At 54.4% G+C, this 22,421-nt stretch overlaps 1 protein-coding gene across 4 annotated transcripts in view; it reads right to left on the bottom strand.

The window, feature by feature from the left end:
- Positions 1-2,117: 2,117 nt before the first annotated feature.
- The window catches only part of LOC137366999 (lamin-A-like), a 35,021-nt gene continuing 14,717 nt past the window's right edge, over positions 2,118-22,421 (bottom strand). The window contains exons 6-11 of one of the 4 annotated variants that reach the window (XM_068028495.1): positions 16,292-16,535; positions 14,083-14,190; positions 13,483-13,602; positions 13,118-13,219; positions 8,271-8,590; positions 2,118-3,710 (exon numbers count right to left, since the gene is read on the bottom strand). In XM_068028495.1, coding sequence (XP_067884596.1) covers positions 8,288-8,590; positions 13,118-13,219; positions 13,483-13,602; positions 14,083-14,190; positions 16,292-16,535 — 877 coding nt within the window. In that variant the 3' untranslated portion in view covers positions 2,118-3,710; positions 8,271-8,287. Of the gene's footprint in view, positions 3,711-4,243; positions 4,696-8,270; positions 8,591-10,664; positions 13,023-13,117; positions 13,220-13,482; positions 13,603-14,082; positions 14,191-16,291; positions 16,536-22,421 lie in introns of those variants that run through there. The other 3 variants (XM_068028496.1, XM_068028494.1, XM_068028497.1) reach the window with 3 other exon arrangements.

Genomic DNA, 22,421 nt, shown 5'->3' with positions numbered 1-22,421 from the left:
TTGGTTTTGTCTTCAAACCATTGGGAAAAGCTGCACTCAGAATCTAAGGTACATCCTATATCTCCAGGGCAAGCTGATGGGACGGTTCAGTGGAAGCCCAGTTACAGGGACGATATTCTACTGGATAGGGAATGGATGTAGGTAATACTGGCTTTGCTGCTGAGGAACATTCCAACCCTTTCCCAAACCTGCTCCCTTTCCAATCTTGCCAGCAGACCAGGGACATTAGCAATTTGAAGAGTCAGGACTGGTTGGGACCCCGGCGGACGTTGCTGGCCGGAGTATTTGTAAAGTCGCAGGAGTTGAGTGTAGCAGGGGCGGCAGGAGACTCGTGTGGGTGGGGGGGGGGTGCGGCATAAAGATCAGCATGGGGCAGTTGGGCTGAATGGTTGGCCTGCTCCCTGCGTCGCAAATGCTTTTGGGCTGTTCAACGCCTGCCGTGAGCGGGGCCGAAGCAGCCTTCGTCCGCCTGGAGCGGGATGCCCGCACCGTCCAGACCTTCTCGGCCGCCAGTGGCGAGTCCACCCGCTACAGTCCTTTCTTTGGTAATCTCTACGCAGAGGGTGCAAAGGGGGCCTGTTCTTCAACACAACTCTCAGAGGCACAGGTGAGCAACAAGGGAGGGGTGTTTGCAAACGGGTCTGGGGAAAGCCCAGTCGGGCACTTATTGATCCCTAACATCGAGCAGAAGGGCTGGAAAGCAAACTAAAGCATGTTGCTTCTGTATTTGACATCCTGGGAATACTCAAGCTTGATCAAGGCCTACTTTGTCCAACTGTCCCCATCTATGGATGACCCTTTTTGCAACAGTGTCCATAGCTCCCGCAGTAGGATCAAGGCCATTGCTGCCCCTTTGACTTAGGGATGTGGTCTTTACAGAGCCAGATCTTGTGCCTTAACCGCCCTTCAGATATCTTGTATCTTGGCCGCAGTTGAGTCCCCTCACCATATATCTGTCCAACCTTGCTACAAACAAGTTGGGCCCCACACTATTCCGGGAGCCGCCTCCCACCGGGAATGGCAAGACGGAGGGCGGGAGGGGAGAGACACGAGGCGGTTTGGATCCTGAATAGTTGCTTGCCCGGGGGGGGAGCTCATCGATGGGCTGAGTGGCCTTTGGTGTGAAACAAGGCGTGTCGGAGGTGTTCCCTTTGCAGGAATGATTGTCTGCAGCCTGCAGGAAGTCCTTTGGTATCAAATGAGTTATTAACAGAGGTGATTTGATTTGCTGGGGGCGACAAGGGGACCTGGTTACAAAATCCCAGGCGATACATTAATGCAGGTCGCTTCCTGCAGCCCTGGCAGCTGACGAAGCCCTGTTGAAGCCAGGCTCCCCCAACAGAGAAGATGCGAGGGGTTCATGACACAGTCGTTCACCTTCGGACGTCAAATGCCCCCTGTTTGGGAACAGCCCCGCATTTTAAGAGTGGGGGGGGGGGGGGGCAGTCACGGTGGGTGGGGCGGGTGTCTCCTGGCACAAAGCCAGATCTGCCAGCCGCCAGAGTGAAGTGCTCAAAGCCCACGTTCCCAAGAGAGAGTCAAACTTGGCAACTTGTCTCAGGGTGGTCAAGTAAGGTAGGCTAGTTAAGGCAAAAGCACTCCCACTCATCTCAAAAGCATTGTGCATTACACTTTGAGCTATCGCAGTCTATTGTCACCAAGCACTGTCCTATCTCTATCAATGATTAGCATAAGCAGTTACACCACGTAAAATTTACAGAGTCCAAGAGCAACATGATTCCCCTACATTTCTATCCAACCATACTAACTCTACCCCAATCTTCATTAAATGCACGCCCTTCCCAACACTCATTACCCTTCCATGTTCTTCCTGACTACAGTGTTCCCAAGGCATCGCCACGGGTAACGAAACATCTACTTATCTGCCCCCTCTGGTGCTTTGACACCTCATCCACCCATAGGATCAACACGACCACCCTTACTCAAACAGCACTGGGCCAAATGCTACAACTGCTCACCATTGTCTACAAGAACTAATTCACCTCTTCGTCCGGCCCCGAAGGTTAATCGTTGGAGGCCGAAGGCAGCCTCGACGAGGCCCCAACACGAGAAGAAAATCTGGCCGGAATCTCCCCCCCCCACATCCCCCCCCCCCCCCCCCCCGCCACCATCCCGCAATCAAAACGGAGAGCGTTTGGAACACTGAAAGGTCCACGTCGTGCCAACGTTTGCGGGAATGACTCAGTAAATACGGACAAGCACCACTGCAGTGCCCCGTCTTTTAAAAAAAAAAAGAAAGAAGCCGCTCGATGGGCCAAAGGGCCTCACTCGGGACCGAAATGGCTCCACGTTGGGGACCAGGAAGACTTCATCCATGGCTGGAACCGCTGACCTTTTGTGGAATCAGTTGAATTATAGCGGGACACCACCACCCCACCCTAATTAATGAAATAATTAGTACATTAGGAAGGTGACGCTCTGGCTGAGCTTGCTTCTCCTGCCTCGTGCCTGCGAATGCGTGTTTCTTCAGGGCAAAGGAGCTTGGGCAGTGGGTCTCTCTTATTTACTGCAGTGACTCAGTGCAAGTATCGGGCAGTCCCCAGACGCAGCGCGCCTGGACTCCTGCGACATTGTAACAGCCGCAGAATCCCACAGGCCAGAAGACGCTCCTCACTTTCCCGGTGATATGAAGCAACGTCAGTTGGTATATAATGAGAGAGGTAGCGTTCTTCCTCCCCCCATTAGCACCAAGACTGGGCTGCGTTTTGTCATGGTCTTTCAGCATGACGGGCGAGGCCTTCCGCACTGTTGCACCAGGACTGATATAGCTGCCGGGCTTGTGTATACTGGCAGTGCAGAGTTGTACTCTCGTCATACACACACTGGGATCTCCTGGGACCAAAGAATGTAGTTCATTGGCTGGGGAGCACTTTCGGACTACAAAAGGCACTATCTAAATGCATAACTTCTATCCGAGTCAGGGAGAGCTGGATGAAACTGGTCTCGGGGCGGGGGGGTGGGGGAGGAGGGGCAGTGGAAAGAACGAGATTTGATGGTTAATAAATCGTCAAAATCAAATTCTTTCCCAGGCCGAGCCTGCCCCGCAGAGTCCAGCCAGTCACTCTCTAGGTGAGGGGTCCCCACATCACCAGATGGCACAGTGTCGCTGGGGGGAGTTACCCCCGTTCAGGCCTCCGCACCGGGCATCGAGAATTTTTGCGTGCAGAAATGTTCCAATTGTCGTTCAGAAGCTGAGTGTGGGAAACGTTTTAGATTGGGGTGGCGGGAGAGGTGAAAAACAAAAAATCGAAGGTTGATAACACCTCTGCTCACAGAGGGTTAAACAAAAGGGTTGGGGTTTGGAACAAAACCCTCAGACTCGACTGGAGTACAAGTGAATATCCAAGTGTCTTAAGGCGATGACAGTTAAAATTTTCTGTCCCATTAAACATCAGATGACAAATTGCCAACAAATATATATATATATATATATATCTCGTATCAGAATTAAGTAGAGTTTGGTACACCTGATTGAATCTTTTAAAAATCAGTGCTCTCAAATCAATACCCAAAATTTACGTCATGCTTACAAACTTTTTTCTCTTTTTTTTGTTAAAAAAAAACATCCTGTTATACAAAATATGTTTGTGTTTTGTCTTGAATCCTGGTAACTCAGGGTTCTTCTCCAGGGAATGCAGCCCTCACCATTACATTATCGCGCAATTTTGTGGATCACCCCTGGATACGCTCTGTTTATTAAAAGAGAAAGAAACACACCAGTGGTTAGGCCCCGGCTTGTGGCTTTCGCCGGTGGGTCCGAACGACGTCCGACCGTTCGTCACATCACGGAGCACGTTCGCGGGCATGCAGTCAGACGGCCGAGGAGGTCTCAACAGGGGGGCCTTTCAGAATCCGACTCGCACCTCGCCGCCCAGATCCCTTACCCGACCCCGTCAGAGGCGGGCCTGGCCTCGAGCCAGCCGGGCCGCAAATTAACCCGCACGGGGAGGCGAGTAGGCCCCCGGTGCCCGCCTCCGCCCCCCCCCCCCCCCACCCCGACGTCAGGGCATGCTCCGCGACAGCACCGAAATTTAAAAAAAACTGCCCGGTCTTGGAAAGGTTTAGAAAGCGTGGGGTGTTGCCCACAGAATGTGTTAGAGGGGACAATGGGATTTGATGGGCAGGTAGGCTGCAGCAGAGACCATTGACAGATAGACACATTAACAGGCTCACAACACAGAAAGATTTTATATATATGTGCCCTCACCGCATTGATACATACTGTAAGACAACAGTCCATCCTTCTGTTGGGGCATTTATAGGGCATGTCTAACTCTTGTACTTTGAGCGGGTGGCGCCACCTCTGGTGCGCTGTACCGAGGGCTGCCCGTACCGCCTTGGTGGCATGCCCTTAGTGACCCGGGGCGATCGCCGGATTTTGGCACCCTTGGGTTTGGAGCTGGTCTTCCCCGTCTCGCCGAGGTGCGCACGGTCCTGTCTACCTCGCCCGGCCGGGGGCGTGCCCTCTCTGCTCCGGCCCGGCGCCTCGCCTGCATCTTGGGCGTCCTCCGCAACGGTAGGGCCCGGGGGCTGCCGGGCCTGGAACCATGGCCGGCCCCAGAAGGCGGTCTCCAGGAAGCAAGTGTCCGTCTCGCGGCTCTCTGTCACCACGCGTCTCTGAGCTGGGATGTCAACGGGGTCATGTTGCCAGGTGACCAGTGGCTCGGAGTAGACCTGTTCGGAGGGGGGGGAAAAACAGCAGGTTTCTATGCAACACTCTGTCTGTACCGGGACCCCTTTCAGGCTTAACTACAGATATAAGAGCAGGACCACCTGAACGATGACACTTCGAACTGGCTCCCATCTACTCTCCAACTGACCTTTGCTGCTTTTATTCGTTGTCACAACCCCAATGAGCACAAACGGGTTTTATCTGGCTGAGTTTGTGGTGCCCCTCACTGGGAATTTCCACATTACCTCCATGCACCACTGCTCAAAGATCTCTCCTCAACCTTCTCCCGCCCAGCCAGAGACACGAATGAAAAGACCAGGGATTCGTCCGGAAAATTGGCCAATATTTCTCCCGCAGCCGACAGGCACGGATTATTTCCCCAACCCCCCCCCCACCCAACTGGTGGCTCGTGGGATCCTACTGTGCCAAAAGGCGCCTGCTGGATTTGCCTATGCGGCAGGGAACTCCTCTTTCCGGGAGGGCAAACACCGTCGCCGCCTGCCGGATTCCGACTCGCGGGGCTGGCAGTTGGTTCATGGGGGCCAGCCCCCTACCCTGGGGCACCTCAGAAGTTGGCATCACCCGGGTGGGTAACATCAGGCCGCTCCCCGTGCGAGGGTGGCACTGCGGCGGCACCGACGAAGGTTCGGTGTTCCGTTCCCGGATGGGCGGGAGAGCCCTGGCGGTGCCACCCTGCACTCCTCCTCGTCGTCTGGGCCCAGAGCGTCCGCCAAAGTGCTTCCCAGGCGAGTTTGTGCCCGTCGTCTCCGGGTATGACTGGTAACTCTCACCGCCCCTCTCTCCCGTCAGTCTACCCGCCTTCCCAACTGTGCCGACAACTGTTAGTCACACACACATGCTGCCGCTGAGGAGCTGTTAAACGGGTCAAGGCCGGAACAAAGAGCGGCAGATCTCACACACACACAAAAAAAACAACCCCGGAACAAAACTCCTTTAGACGCACCATTTCTCCCCCCCCTAACTAAAACTGACCCTGATACAGACAAGAATGTTGCACACACCTGCTGAACCGAGAGGGTTGGGCCTACGCCGCGCATCGGGCCTGGTGTTGTTAGGCTCCTATTCCCAAGAGAAGCTGAGGAGGGGGGGGGGGGGTGCGGGGGAAAGGAGGCTTTGTAAGCTGCTCCACTCCTGCTAGGGGACCTCAAGCATGTGCCTTGCTCCACGGTTACTTTGAGAGCCACTGGCAGTTGGCTTCAGTTGTGTAGGAACGGCTCCCGAACTGGGAATTTAGGCAAGGCCTTCAGACCACGGGGGAGCTTTTAAAGAGGAGACTAGTCGGGCAAGATGCGGTAACAAAATCTCTTAACTGGGTTGACTGGCATTGACGCCTCGCTCCCCGTTAAGTTAAGCTTACGGTCAGGCTGAAAACCTTTTGACCGGCCTGCCAGCTGCAGAATGACGCCAGGCATGGAACCGGAGTTAAAAAATAAATAGCAATTGTTAGGCCCGTGTTGTTGTTCAGGCATTAAATGTCACGGGTCAGAGGTTTTCGTCTTTCGTGGGAGGTGGGCGTCGCTGGCATTTGTTGCCCGTCCCTGACGGCTCTCGACAACGGAGCGGTTCGCTGGGGCCGTTTCAAGAGGGCATTTTGAGAGTCAACCACGTTGCTGTGGGGCCTGGAGTCACATGTAGTAAGGGCGGCGGATTGTGCCTGTCCAACATGGTGAAGGGCACGCGCTTGCACGGACAGAATGCAACCCAGCCACGTTGGAGGCCAGCGGCTGCGATGATGGGGAGCAGGAGCCTACCTGCATAGGCCGGACTGCTGGTTTGTGGTTTCCATGGAAACGGAGACAGCCCCGTGCAATGCAGGCCGCCCGCCCCCGGCCAAAACACATGGAATCCCGTATAATTAAACCAGAACTTCAAGTTATTTAGTCATGGTCAACCAAAGGCCCAGATTATTGCCAGGTTATGAGCGTCCACAACGATTCCGCGTGCAAGTTAGCACGCGATGGATGGGCACAGGTCAACTGAGCGCCAACTGGAGAAGGAGGGATGTTGAGCAACTGTATTAATTATGAGGTTCTGGGAGGTTGTTCGAGGGCTGGGGAGGGTGTCATCGAGGGTTTGGGAAAGGAGGAATTGAGGTTCTGGAGGAGGGCTGATTGGGGGGGGGGGGTGGGGGGTTGCTCTTTGATTTGGAGCCTCCAGAATGGCTAGCACATACCCAAAGGCCACAAACGGCAAAGAAAACTCCAGCGGAGAAGTTTTAAAGGAGTTCACAACGGGGGTCAAGCAGCCCGCAGGATGGGCTAGCCAATCGGATGAAGCCAAGAAGCCATTGGGCACGGTGCTAAAATCAGTTCAACCTTCCATCCTTTTTTTATATAAAGGCCTGCGTCGACACAGCAGGGAGGGTTTCAAATGAAGGTGTCAACACGCGGACGCGCGAGAACAAGGTGGCGACCGGACAGCGCGAGTGGTCAAAGCACAACAGGACTCCTGGCTGATCTGTTCCCCCTCTCTAACCTCGCTTTTAACCGTGCCTTTGGAGGTTTATAAACAATCCTGCCGCCCCGACAACTTCTTTGACCGGCAGACGTCGTTATGTTACGAGGAGCTCGCGGACTCCACAGAATCGCAACCGGGACACTTCATGTGAAACACGTCAAGAATTCGATTGAACGCCGTCAGATTTGGGACTATTTCCAACGAGGTGGGAAGGCTCCCCCCATTGGCGGGCGAACGCGCTGATTGACATCGCGTGATTAAAAAGGTTAAAATTGCACGCCAAAGTGGACGGCGGCTGTGACTTGGCCTCCAAATGCTCATCGAGGCACACGAGGGAGAGAGAGCCACCCCCCCCCCCCCCCCCCCCCGCTGCCTCGCCCAGGAAGTGCAGCCGGGCTTCAAATATTGGCGTGTCGCCTCCCCCTCCCCAACCCGGCAGAGGGGGGCTAAAACGGTCAACCGTTATTGCAGGCCTGTGTGCACGCAGCGAAGAGGGGAAGCTGGTTATAACGTGGGCGGCCAGCGAGCTAGCAGCGGCGAAACCAATCCCGAGTGGATTTTCCCCCTCCAGATTATTGGACAGAAACGAGATCGGCCGGTCAGAGTGGAGTCACCAAACCGGTATCAGGCGGCCAACCGCGCTCGCCTCGCACGAACCACACGGAGTCAAGCAAAGGTGTGCAGCATCCGACATGAACCCAGTGGTCAAAAGCTGAAAACTGCCGGCGGTCGGCAGTGCCCCGGAGTGATCAACACTGGCCTCCCAGCCCGAGAGAGCGTGTCGTCGGGGGTCTCAAATGCTCCCCTCCGTTTGGGAAGAGGGAGTTTGCTTTATTCTGCAGCGGTTGGTGAGAAGGGGACGCGCACTGGACGTTGTGAAGGCCCCCCCCCTGTGCAACAGCAGCTGGAGAAGTTTGGAGAAGCAAGGCAAGACAAAGTGCACAGTTGCAAAACATTCGTGTTAATAGCAGCGTGAAAGCAAGCGGTGCGGAGAATCGGAACGGGGAGGAGGGAGAGGAACGGGGAGGAGGGGGAAGCACTGGGAAGGCGATGGCTGGGATCTGCCGAGCAATCCATGAGAAACAGTCGTGACCATCACCTGGTACTGCAGGACAGCTAGTGTATTGGACCTCTGCACATGGGTGTTCGCTGTTTTCCACTGACCTGCCCTCCAGCGGTAGACTGGCTCATCACGTAGGACCTGGTCACCATGCTATCAGCTCCTCCCCCGCTGCCGCTCCGGTAGGACTTGGTCACCACGGAGCGGGAGGCCGAGCCCCCGGCGATGACCGTGCTCTTCTCTTCGGACTCGGCCACGGAGTGCGTCTTGTCGGCCGGCTGACCGCAGGAGCCGCACACCACGGTGCGGGAGCGCAGGTTATACTCAGCGTCCGCGCCCGCGCTGGTGCTGTGGGCAGCCTGTCGGACGGTTAAACAGAGTCAGCCCGTTAGAGCGGACTCCTTAAACAAAAAAAAAAAAACGCGCAATTTCCGAGGATTCCCCCCCCCCCCCCCCCGCCAAACACCGACCCTTGTAGAACTGGCCGAGAAGCAAACCCAAACCATTCCCGTCGGGAACGGCCTCCGCTCGGAGGTGCCGCCCGCTGGCTACATTTCTGGAAGGAGAGCAGAGCAGGGGAAGAAAAAAAAAAAACAGGGCAGGGCTGATCAACCGAGAGAGGACGCAGCAACTCGTCCTTCCTTAGGTCCCATAAATCGCCCTTTCTTTTTCCCCCCCCCCCCTGGTGTCAATATTCATCCCTCAACCAACATCAGTAAAAAAATAAATAAAATGATCTGGGTCGCTATCACTTTGCTGTTTGTGGGATCTTGCTGTGCGAAGATTGCCGCACATTAGATGAGTGACCGCCCTTCAAAGAGCGCGTCATTGGGCCGTGAAGCTTCGGGAGGCTCGGCGGTGGTGAAATGCGCCAGGGAAATGCACATTTTCCGACTGGCTCCAGCACCTCAGCTCGCATGCGGAGTAGCGGAACCCCCCTGCGTCTATTTTGTGTTTGACGTCTCGCCAGTGGTCAGTTGGAAGGCCCAGGCAGCCGAGGAACTCGCAGCCGGCAGCTGTCGCGGCCCTGGGTTGGGCCAGGAGCGGCTGAGTTCAGGGTTCAATCAACCAACAACAACTTGTATTTATCTAGCCCCCCCCCCCCCCCGTAAACATTATTAAAAAAACAGACCGCGGCGCTTTACAGGAACGCTATCAAACAAAATTTGATCCCGAGCCACATATTAGGGGACAGGCGACCAAAAACCCGGTCAAAGAGGCCGGTTTTAAGGACCGTCTTAAAGGAGGAGAGAGAGAGATAGAAAGAAAGAGAGAGAGGGATTTAGGGAGGGAATTCCAGAGCTTAGGGCCCCCAGGCAGCTGAAGGCACGGCCGCCAATGGTGGAGCGATGGGAATCGGGGGATGGGCGAGAGGGCGGAATTGGAGGCGGGCAGAGATCTCGGAGGGTTGTAAGGGGCTGGAGGAGGTGACAGAGATGGGGGGTGGGGGGGGGGGGGGCCTGTGGAGGGATTTGAATAGCAGGATGAGGACTTTCTCAATGCCTTCCCTCCGACTTGAACCCCTCCCCACAAAAATAGAGCCCATCTCACCACCTCCGAGGTCCAAGACTGGAGCGAAGACGCTCCGCGTCGAGCGTGCAAAGCCGGCGGTGAGGCGCGAGGCCGGGCCCCACTGCTCGTGGTGGTGGTGGGGGGGGGGGGGGGGGGGGAAATCCCTCTCAACGGGCATTGCGGCAGATCTCAGCTAACACACATTCATTCAAACCACGCGTAGGGATGTCAGAATACCAACTGTCGTAACGGGAAATTGCATACCGAAGGACGGTTTATAGCATCCCGATAGCAAGCAAAATAATCTTTTGTCCGTTTGGACTAAGAGGCACACACGGCGCCTTCCAAATTGAATCAAAGGGGGCATGGCAAATTTTAGGCACAAGGGGGGGGGGCAATGAAGGGCATTCGGAAGTTAAATTGAGCGGTCAGTTTAAAAATCACTAAATCCTAGACTCCGACTGCACTGGAGACCACCATTCTGTCCATCGGGCCTGCGCCAGCTCTCCTCCCTTTCTCTCTCCCCCCCCCCCCCCCCCCCCACTCCATATCCCTGCACATTTCTCCCTTCCAGTATTCCCCCCCCCCATCTTTTGAAAGTTACTATTGAATCTGCTTCCACCGCCCTTTCAGGCAGCGCGTTCCAGATCACAACAACTCACTGCGTTAAAAAAAAATTCTCCTCCTCCTCTCTGGTTCTTTCACCAATTATCTTAAAATCGGTGTCCCCCCCCCCCCCTAGTTACCGACCCTCCTGCTACTGGAAACAGTCTGTCCCAATCTAGGTAAACCCCTCAGAATCCAAAATGATAAATGACCATTAAGAATACCTTCTAAATTATTTGATTTCGAGAATATACTCGTGTTTAAAAAAAAATTAAAAAGGCACTAAAGAACTCAAAGGACACGGATCTGTGTTTTCAAATGTCTTTATTTAAACAAAGCAGATTCAAAAAAAAAAAAACAGGACTGCAGTGATTTCAATTTAATTTAGTTTATATTCAATCAGATCAGTATTACAATAGCTAAGCACATTGTCTTCCGTGCACTACAACAAGAAATATTATGACATCCCTAAGCTTGCATAATGGGACCCAGAGAGTCAATCCGTAAACATTTTTTCAAGTACAGAACAGAGCGAGCAAGTCTCGTGGCTGGATAAATCTACTGACTTGATCTTCACTGGGCGGGGGTTGAGGGAAATGGGGTCACGGAGGGGTTGGGTGCAAAATTAATCTGTTCTCATTACTTGGTGGCGCCAACACAAATGAGGCTGCCAGTCGTCCCCCTCGCCCACCCCGGGGGTCAAAGTGCAAGGGTCACGGCCTCAAACCGTCGAGAGAGGGGAATCCCCTGCCCCGTTTTAGATTCTTCGAGAAAGGGGGAGTTTGTTTGTTTTTTGGAGATCGGATCGCGTTTTGCCTCGAGCCTGACTCGATCAGGCGGCCCGTCCCCCAACCCAAATCCCCTCAGGACTTGCCCGCAGCCCCCGCCCCACCCCCCCCCCCCCCCCCCACCCCCGGCGGCCAACTTTGCCCAGCAGGATGAGCAACGGAGCAGCTTCAGAAGCGGAGTGGGGGGTGGGGGGGGGGGGGCGGGGGAAAGAGGGCGAGGATTAGCCCCGGGGGTTGGTGCGGGGTATTCCATCCCCCGCCCGTTATACCCAACGCCCGGTATGCGGTTCCTTCACCCACTGGCGGGTCGAAGTGCGGGCACCGCTGCTCATTACAGGCTTGGCCTCTCAAGTTCTGTAACAGTTGATCAAAAGGTGTGACTGGGACGTTTAACGCTGGGTAGGTTTTTCCCTCCATGGTTCTATAAAAAAATAACTAAAATCACCTGTCCGTCTATCTGTTTTTTTTTTGTAAGGCTTAAGCGGCTGCCGGGTACATAGGAAGCCACAGAGTTGGCATTCGGAAGGGTGGCACGACGAAGGCTGTGGACGGCATCGAGTGGTCAAAGATGCGAGAGGCGGGTAGGGAGCCCTCCAAAAAGGGAGCTGCCCGAGCCCCCACATCCTCCAGAGCAATTCAGGCTGGGGACAAGCACCAGGCTTTTACCTCCGAGAAGGGGAGAGGACCGGCCGTGCAGAAAACTAAAGCGCAGAAACTAACGCGATGGCGTTAAAAAAAAAAAGTGTTTTCGCTGGCTGCGGGGTGGGGAGGGTTGGGGTGTGCGGGGGAGGCAGTTACGGCAGAGCGTCAGTCACCCCGCATAGCGCCTAACCCATCCTCCCGTCGGGAATAATCGGCCAAGTCTGCTCGCAGTCAAAAACAAACCAGTTGCCGTAAGGTTTCGATTTTAACACCAAGCTGGTGCTATGTTTGGAAAAAAAACAAGCAGGATTTACGGACTTCCCAACAGGCAGTGTATATTTGGGCAAGGGATTGCGGGAAAAGACGGAACAGGAAGAAAAGGCCGCCTGGGAAGGGTGAGGACGACGAGGTGCACCCCTCCCGGAGTTGGCCGAGAGACCCTCAACTCTCCGGACTCTGGATGCCAACCTCCCCGCCACTGGGCGGCGCCATCGCACCCGGAGGGTCCAACTGCACTGAAGGTAGGACGTCCGCAGGACGGGGAGAGAGAGAGAGTGGGGGGGGGGGTTGACGGGAGACGGGGGCGGAGAGTCGCCAAGACGCGCAGCACGTGAGCAGAAGAACACTGGAAGGATTCCGAAGGCCTCTGCTGACCGAAAGAGGAGGTTTTTCGCGCCCCCTACGCCCCAGCTCGCCCGGTAACCACACATATACAAATCGACAAATCAATTTTACTCAACAAAAGCTGCCGGTGCCCCCCAAAAAAAATAAAAAAAGAGGAATGATCGAGAAACACATTAGAACGTCAGTCATTGCGATAATGTACTTGCCCTTCCACCCCCCCACTCTGCCCCAGCTGCTTGCAGACACAGTCGAGGTTTCAAAAAGGGAAGCGATGGGCTTAGAATTTTTTTTTTTTTTTAAAAGAGAAAAGAAACCCGTGGTCCATTCGGCCCATCGCGCCTGTGCTAGCTCTTTCACCCCATATCCCCAATATTTATCACTGCATTCTTGCTTCCGAATGCCCGACTGTTTTAACAGCCGCCACCAATTTGTTGTTTGGGGAAGAGCTGGGGAGCTGGTGAGTGCGGGGGGGGAGGGGAAAGGGGTCACGAGTACATTATCGCCATGACTGAGTGATTTCGAGACCCGGAGCCTCTCCGTTTCCGTCACGGCTCTCAGGAAACGCCAGTTACGGCAACGGGAGTCTTCGATCCTACCATCTACGCGGCTTGGAGCGGCTCTATGCAAAAAAAAAAGAATACAAATATAAAAGCGGGAAGGGACAAGAGGGCTTCATCTACTTCTGGGCCAGTCCGCCGGCAGACCAGACTATACCTGCAGATGGACGTTCTGTCGGCGCAGCTCTCCATCAGATTCCTCCTCGTCCTCCTCGTCATTCATCACAGCCGAGCGAGTGACTTTCCTCATCGCCACCTCCTGAGGGGAGACAAAAACGGAGGCAATGGTGAGGGAGTGCCGCCGGGCTGAACGGAGTAACGGAGCAGGGGAGGGAGGGGGGGGGGGGGGGAAAAGAGTGGGGCCAACTGGACAGCTCGCTCCAAGAGCCGGCACACGGGCCTCCCCCACCCCCCAACTGCCGGATTCTCCGACGTGTCGAATCCCAGCTGTTCGCCTCCAGCACGACGCAGATGGGCCGAGTGGCCGGTTTCTGCGCTGGAGCCCGCCCAGGAGATGCTCACCTCATTGTTGCTGTTAATTAGCGTGGTCCTGATGTTGTCCCCCGTGCCCCAGCTTTGCTGCTGCTTCCACACCAGATCAGTCGGAGGGTTATGGGACGTCCCGGCGTCGGAAGCCCAGATCTGGAGGAAAGGAAAGGAAAGGAACGTTGAAGGCAAGCGTCACGGAGGATTACAGATCCCAGGAAGGGATGCAGCTGGCAAGGGGAGAGAGGCAGTGCGTTCCAGATCACTGCGTTAAAAAACAAAGAAATTTTCCTCCTCTCCCCCCTCTGGTTCTTTGACCAATTATCTTCAATCTGCGTCCCTCTGGTTACCGACCCTCCTGCCACTGGAAACGGCTTCCCCTCATTCACTCCATCAAAACCCTTCGGCCCGTCAATCCAGCTCCACCATTCAATAAAATCACGGCTGATCTTCGACTTCAACCCCACTTTCCCGCCCAATTCCTCGATTCCCTTCAGCGCCCAAAGATCTCCGTCTTGAATCTACTCAACGACCAAGCAGCTACAGCTGCAACCAGGGGAAGCGGCGAGGAGAGGCGGGGTACAGGAGCCGAGAGACCCGGGGGTTCACTTACAACAACAGAAACACATCGCTTACCGTGACGGACAGGCCGGAGCGCAGGATGAACTTTGGAGGGAACTTGTAGGTGATAGCAGCTCGATTGCCAATCTGTCTCTTCACCTGCCAGTTTCCCATTGGCTGGTCCTATAACAGCAGAGGATTATTGTGACTACAGTTACTAAACATATATTATATAAACTCTCAAATATCGGTAGCACAGGACCCCCTCCGAGAGCCTGGGACACAGGCCTGCCGCACAGAGCCCCCCCCTCCGAGAGCCTGGGACACAGGCCTGCCGCACAGAGCCCCCCCCTCCGAGAGCCTGGGACACAGGCCTGTCGCACAGGGCCCTCCCGAGAGCCTGGAACACAGGCCTGTCACACAGGGTCCCCCCGAGAGCCTGGAATACAGGCCTGCCACACAGGGCCCCCCCGAGAGCCTGGAACCCAGGCCTGTCGCACAGGGCCCCCCCCCCCCCCGCCCTCCCGAGAGCCTGGAACCCAGGCCTGTCGCACAGGGCCCCCCCGAGAGCCTGGAACACAGGCCTGCCACACAGGGCCCTCCCGAGAGCCTGGAACACAAGCCTGTCGCACAGTGCCCCCTCCTGAGAGCCTGGAACACAGGCCTGTCGCACAGGGCCCCACCGAGAGCCTGGAACCCAGGCCTGTCGCACAGGGCCCCACCGAGAGCCTGGAACCCAGGCCTGTCGCACAGGGCCCCCACCCTCCCGAGAGCCTGGAACCCAGGCCTGTCGCACAGGGCCCCCCCCCCCCTCCCGAGAGCCTGGAACCCAGGCCTGTCGCACAGGGCCTCCCCGAGAGCCTGGAACACAGGCCTGTCGCACAGGGCCCCCCCGAGAGCCTGGAACACAGGCCTGCCACACAGGGCCCTCCCGAGAGCCTGGAACACAGGCCTGTCGCACAGTGCCCCCTCCTGAGAGCCTGGAACACAGGCCTGTCGCACAGGACCCCCCCCCCCCCCTCCCGAGAGCCTGGAACACAGGCCTGTCGCACAGGGCCCCCCCCGAGAGCCTGGAACACAGGCCTGCCACACAGGGCCCTCCCGAGAGCCTGGAACACAGGCCTGTCGCACAGGGCCCCCCCGAGAGCCTGGAACCCAGGCCTGTCGCACAGGGCCCCCACCCTCCCGAGAGCCTGGAACCCAGGCCTGTCACACAGGGCCTCCCCCAGAGCCTGGAACACAGGCCTGCCACACAGGGCCCCCTCCCGAGATCCTGGAACACAGGCTTGTCGCACAGGGCCCTCCCGAGAGCCTGGAACACAGGCCTGTCGCACAGGGCCCTCCCGAGAGCCTGGAACACAGGCCTGTCGCACAGGGCCTCCCCGAGAGCCTGGAACACAGGCCTGCCACACAGGGCCCCCTCCCGAGATCCTGGAACACAGGCCTGCCGCACAGGGCCCTCCCGAGAGCCTGGAACACAGGCCTGTCGCACAGGGCCCCCTGAGAGCCTGGAACACAGGCCTGTCGCACAGGGCCCTCCCGAGATCCTGGAACCCAGGCCTGTCGCACAGGGCCTCCCCGAGAGCCTGGAACACAGGCCTGTCGCACAGGGCCCTCCCGAGATCCTGGAACACAGGCCTGTCACACAGGGCCCTCCCGAGAGCCTGGAACACAGGCCTGTCGCACAGGGCCCCCTGAGAACCTGGAACACAGGCCTATCGCACAGGGCCCCCCCACCCCCCGAGAGCCTGGAACACAGGCCTGTCACACAGGGCCCTCCTGAGAGCCTGGAACCCAGGCCTGTCGCACAGGGCCCTCCCGAGAGCCTGGAACACAGGCCTGTCACACAGGGCCCTCCTGAGAGCCTGGAACCCAGGCCTGTCGCACAGGGCCCTCCCGAAAGCCTGGAACCCAGGCCTGTCGCACAGGGCCCCCCCGAGAGCCTGGAACACAGGCCTGTCGCACAGGGCCCCCCCCCCCCCTCCCGAGAGCCTGGAACCCAGGCCTGTCGCACAGGGCCCTCCCGAGAGCCTGGAACACAGGCCTGTCGCACAGGGCCCTCCCGAGAGCCTGGAACACAGGCCTGTCACACAGGGACATAGAGATAGATCAAATATTAAATGTCGGAGACACAATAAACCCAGATTGTGTCGGCAGAGGGAAGCGGACACCATTTATAATTTGAAAAAGTGGGTTGGTGGAGGTTCTCGGACTGGGTTATCTCATCTGCATTATCCCCGCGTGCCAGCGAGCGGGAATGGAATTCCCAATCTCTGGGCCTCACCTCGCTCGACTTGTTCTTCAATCGGACAAACTTCCCGTCCAGGTCGACCAGATCAACCACCACGCGGCATTTGGAGGTGGCGTGCTGTGCCACACTGGTGTTGCTGCTGCTGGATGCCTCGCTCTCCAACTCGTCCAGCCGCCGCTTCTTCCCGTGAGCCGACTGCGAGGTGGTGTGCACGCTGCGGCTGGTCGACGTCCTGGAGACGGACACCTGCGGAGGCGGGCTGGGAGACAGTCTCAGCCTGCAAAAAAAAAAGAGACAACAGTGTCACAGGCCGGCAGAGAGAGCGAGAGAGCACAGGCTGGCAAATAGAGAGTGCACACTCGCAGAAACTAACAGACACAATCCCACAGAGATAGAGCGCTCAGTGACAGAAACTAACAGACACAATCCCACAGAGAGCGCTCAGTCACAGAAACTAACAGACACAATCCCACAGAGAGCGCTCAGTCGCAGAAACTAACCGACACAATCCCACAGAGATAGAGAGAGCGCACAGTCACAGAAACTAACAAACACAATCCCACAGAGAGCGCTCAGTCACAGAAACTAACAGACACAATCCCACAGAGAGCGCTCAGTCGCAGAAACTAACAGACACAATTCCACAGAGATAGAGAGAGCGCACAGTCACAGAAACTAACACACAATCCCACAGAGAGCGCTCAGTCACAGAAACTAACAGACACAATCCCACAGAGAGCGCTCAGTCGCAGAAACTAACAGACACAATCCCACAGAGAGCGCTCAGTCGCAGAAACTAACCGACACAATCCCACAGAGAGCGCTCAGTCACAGAAACTAACAGACACAATCCCACAGAGATAGAGAGAGCGCACAGTCACAGAAACTAACACACAATCCCACAGAGAGCGCTCAGTCACAGAAACTAACAGACACAATCCCACAGAGAGCGCTCAGTCGCAGAAACTAACAGACACAATTCCACAGAGATAGAGCGCACAGTCGCAGAAACTAACAGACACAATCCCACAGAGATAGAGAGAGCGCACAGTCACAGAAACTAACAAACACAATCCCACAGAGAGCGCTCAGTCACAGAAACTAACAGACACAATCCCACAGAGAGCGCTCAGTCGCAGAAACTAACCGACACAATCCCACAGAGAGCGCTCAGTCACAGAAACTAACAGACACAATCCCACAGAGATAGAGAGAGCGCACAGTCACAGAAACTAACAGACACAATCCCACAGAGAGCGCTCAGTCACAGAAACTAACAGACACAATCCCACAGAGAGCGCTCAGTCGCAGAAACTAACAGACACAATTCCACAGAGATAGAGCGCACAGTCGCAGAAACTAACAGACACAATCCCACAGAGATAGAGAGAGCGCACAGTCACAGAAACTAACAAACACAATCCCACAGAGAGCGCTCAGTCACAGAAACTAACAGACACAATCCCACAGAGATAGAGAGAGCGCAGTCACAGAAACTAACAGACACAATCCCACAGAGAGCGCTCAGTCACAGAAACTAACAGACACAATGCCACAGAGAGCGCTCAGTCACAGAAACTAACAGACACAATGCCACAGAGAGCGCTCAGTCACAGAAACTAACAGACACAATCCCACAGAGATAGAGAGAGCGCACAGTCACAGAAACTAACAGACAATCCCACAGAGAGCGCTCAGTCACAGAAACTAACAGACACAATCCCACAGAGATAGAGAGAGCGCACAGTCGCAGAAACTAACAGACACAATCCCACAGAGATAGAGAGAGCGCACAGTCGCAGAAACTAACAGACATAATCCCACAGAGATAGAGAGAGCGCACAGTCGCAGAAACTAACGGACACAATCCCACAGAGATAGAGAGAGCGCACAGTCGCAGAAACTAACCGACACAATCCCACAGAAAGCGCTCAGTCACAGCAACTAACAGACACAATCCCACAGAGAGCGCTCAGTCACAGAAACTAACAGACACAATCCCACAGAGAGCGCTCAGTCACAGAAACTAACAGACACAATCCCAGAGAGCGCTCAGTCACAGAAACTAACAGACACAATCCCACAGAGACAGAGAGAGAGCAGTCACAGAAACTAACAGACAATCCCACAGAGAGCGCTCAGTCACAGAAACTAACAGACACAATCCCAGAGAGCGCTCAGTCGCAGAAACTAACAGACACAATCCCACAGAGAGCGCTCAGTCACAGAAACTAACAGACACAATCCCACAGAGATAGAGAGAGCGCACAGTCACAGAAACTAACAGACACAATCCCACAGAGAGCGCTCAGTCACAGAAACTAACAGACACAATCCCACAGAGATAGAGAGAGCGCAGTCACAGAAACTAACAGACAATCCCACAGAGAGCGCTCAGTCACAGAAACTAACAGACACAATCCCAGAGAGCGCTCAGTCGCAGAAACTAACAGACACAATCCCACAGAGAGCGCTCAGTCACAGAAACTAACAGACACAATCCCACAGAGATAGAGAGAGCGCACAGTCACAGAAACTAACAGACACAATCCCACAGAGAGCGCTCAGTCACAGAAACTAACAGACACAATCCCACAGACAGCGCTCAGTCACAGAAACTAACAGACACAATCCCACAGACAGCGCTCAGTCACAGAAACTAACAGACACAATCCCACAGAGATAGAGAGAGCGCTCAGTCACAGAAACTAACAGACACAATCCCACAGAGAGCGCTCAGTCACAGAAACTAACAGACACAATCCCACAGAGATAGAGAGAGCGCACAGTCACAGAAACTAACAGACAATCCCACAGAGATAGAGAGAGCGCTCAGTCACAGAAACTAACCGACACAATCCCACAGAGAGCGCTCAGTCACAGAAACTAACAGACACAATCCCACAGAGATAGAGAGAGCGCACAGTCACAGAAACTAACAGACACAATCCCACAGAGAGCGCTCAGTCACAGAAACTAACAGACACAATTCCACAGAGATAGAGCGCACAGTCGCAGAAACTAACAGACACAATCCCACAGAGATAGAGAGAGCGCACAGTCACAGAAACTAACAGACAATCCCACAGAGAGCGCTCAGTCACAGAAACTAACAGACACAATCCCAGAGAGCGCTCAGTCACAGAAACTAACAGACACAATCCCACAGAGATAGAGAGAGCGCTCAGTCACAGAAACTAACAGACACAATCCCACAGAGAGCGCTCAGTCGCAGAAACTAACCGACACAATCCCACAGAGAGCGCTCAGTCACAGAAACTAACAGACACAATCCCACAGAGAGCGCTCAGTCACAGAAACTAACAGACACAATTCCACAGAGATAGAGTGCACAGTCGCAGAAACTAACAGACACAATCCCACAGAGATAGAGAGAGCGCACAGTCACAGAAACTAACAGACACAATCCCACAGAGATAGAGAGAGCGCACAGTCACAGAAACTAACAGACACAATCCCACAGAAAGCGCTCAGTCACAGAAACTAACAGACATAATTCCACAGAGATAGAGTGCACAGTCGCAGAAACTAACAGACACAATCCCACAGAGATAGAGAGAGCGCACAGTCACAGAAACTAACAAACACAATTCCACAGAGATAGAGAGAGCGCTCAGTCACAGAAACTAACAGACACAATCCCACAGACAGCGCTCAGTCACAGAAACTAACAGACACAATCCCACAGACAGCGCTCAGTCACAGAAACTAACAGACACAATCCCACAGAGATAGAGAGAGCGCACAGTCGCAGAAACTAACAGACACAATCCCACAGAGAGCGCAGCGTCACATAAACTAACAGACACAATCCCACAGAGAGCGCTCAGTCACAGAAACTAACAGACACAATCCCACAGAGAGCGCTCAGTCACAGAAACTAACAGACACAATCCCACAGAGAGCGCTCAGTCACAGAAACGAACAGACACAATCCCACAGAGAGCGCACAGTCACAGAAACTAACAGACACAATCCCACAGAGAGCGCTCAGTCACAGAAACTAACAGACACAATCCCACAGAGAGCGCACAGTCACAGAACCTAACAGACACAATCCCACAGAGATAGAGAGAGCGCACAGTCACAGAAACTAACAGACACAATCCCACAGAGATATAGAGAGCGCACAGTCACAGAAATTAACAGACACAATCCCACAGAGAGCGCACAGTCACAGGAACTAACAGACACAATCCCACAGAGATAGAGAGAGCGCACAGTCACAGAAACGAACAGACACAATCCCACAGAGAGCGCTCAGTCACAGAAACTAACAGACACAATCCCACAGAGAGCGCACAGTCGCAGAAACTAACAGACACAATCCCACAGAGATAGAGAGAGCGCACAGTCACAGAAACTAACAGACAATCCCACAGAGAGCGCTCAGTCACAGAAACTAACAGACACAATCCCAGAGAGCGCTCAGTCACAGAAACTAACAGACACAATCCCACAGAGATAGAGAGAGCGCACAGTCACAGAAACTAACAGACACAATCCCACAGAGAGCGCTCAGTCACAGAAACTAACAGACACAATCCCACAGAGAGCGCTCAGTCACAGAAACTAACAGACACAATCCCACAGAGATAGAGAGAGCGCTCAGTCGCAGAAACTAACCGACACAATCCCACAGAGAGCGCTCAGTCACAGAAAATAACAGACACAATCCCACAGACAGCGCTCAGTCACAGAAACTAACAGACACAATCCCACAGAGATAGAGAGAGCGCTCAGTCGCAGAAACTAACCGACACAATCCCACAGAGAGCGCTCAGTCACAGAAAATAACAGACACAATCCCACAGAGAACGCTCAGTCACAGAAACTAACAGACACAATCCCACAGAGAGCGCTCAGTCACAGAAACTAACAGACACAATCCCACAGAGATAGAGAGAGCGCTCAGTCACAGAAACTAACAGACACAATCCCACAGAGAGCGCTCAGTCACAGAAACTAACAGACACAATCCCACAGAGATAGAGAGAGCGCTCAGTCACAGAAACTAACAGACACAATCCCACAGAGATAGAGAGAGCGCTCAGTCACAGAAACTAACAGACACAATCCCACAGACAGCGCTCAGTCACAGAAACTAACAGACAATCCCACAGAGAGCGCTCAGTCACAGAAACTAACAGACAATCCCACAGAGAGCGCTCAGTCACAGAAACTAACAGACACAATCCCACAGACAGCGCTCAGTCACAGAAACTAACAGACACAATCCCACAGAGATAGAGAGAGCGCACAGTCGCAGAAACTAACAGACACATTCCCACAGAGATAGAGAGAGCGCACAGTCACAGGAACTAACAGACACAATCCCACAGAGATAGAGAGAGCGCACAGTCACAGAAACTAACAGACACAATCCCACAGACAGCGCACAGTCACAGAAACTAACAGACACAATCCCACAGAGAGCGCTCAGTCACAGAAACTAACAGACACAATCCCACAGACAGCGCTCAGTCACAGAAACTAACAGACACAATCCCACAGAGATAGAGACAGCGCTCAGTCACAGAAACTAACAGACACAATCCCACAGAGATAGAGAGAGCGCACAGTCACAGAAACTAACAGACACAATCCCACAGAGAGCGCTCAGTCGCAGAAACTAACCGACACAATCCCACAGAGAGCGCTCAGTCGCAGAAACTAACCGACACAATCCCACAGAGAGCGCTCAGTCACAGAAACTAACAGACACAATCCCACAGAGATAGAGAGAGCGCACAGTCACAGAAACTAACAGACACAATTCCACAGAGATAGAGTGCACAGTCGCAGAAACTAACAGACACAATCCCACAGAGATAGAGAGAGCGCACAGTCACAGAAACTAACAGACACAATTCCACAGAGATAGAGTGCACAGTCGCAGAAACTAACAGACACAATCCCACAGAGATAGAGAGAGCGCACAGTCACAGAAACTAACAAACACAATTCCACAGAGAGCGCACAGTCACAGAAACTAACAGACACAATCCCACAGAGAGCGCTCAGTCGCAGAAACTAACAGACACAATTCCACAGAGATAGAGAGAGCGCACAGTCACAGGAACTAACACACAATCCCACAGAGAGCGCTCAGTCACAGAAACTAACAGACACAATCCCACAG

The sequence above is a fragment of the Heterodontus francisci genome, unplaced genomic scaffold (assembly GCF_036365525.1).
Source record: "Heterodontus francisci isolate sHetFra1 unplaced genomic scaffold, sHetFra1.hap1 HAP1_SCAFFOLD_1111, whole genome shotgun sequence".
Lineage (NCBI taxonomy): Eukaryota > Metazoa > Chordata > Chondrichthyes > Heterodontiformes > Heterodontidae > Heterodontus > Heterodontus francisci.
Note: the sequence above shows the minus strand (reverse complement) of the source record. Positions and strands in the feature narration are given on the sequence as shown.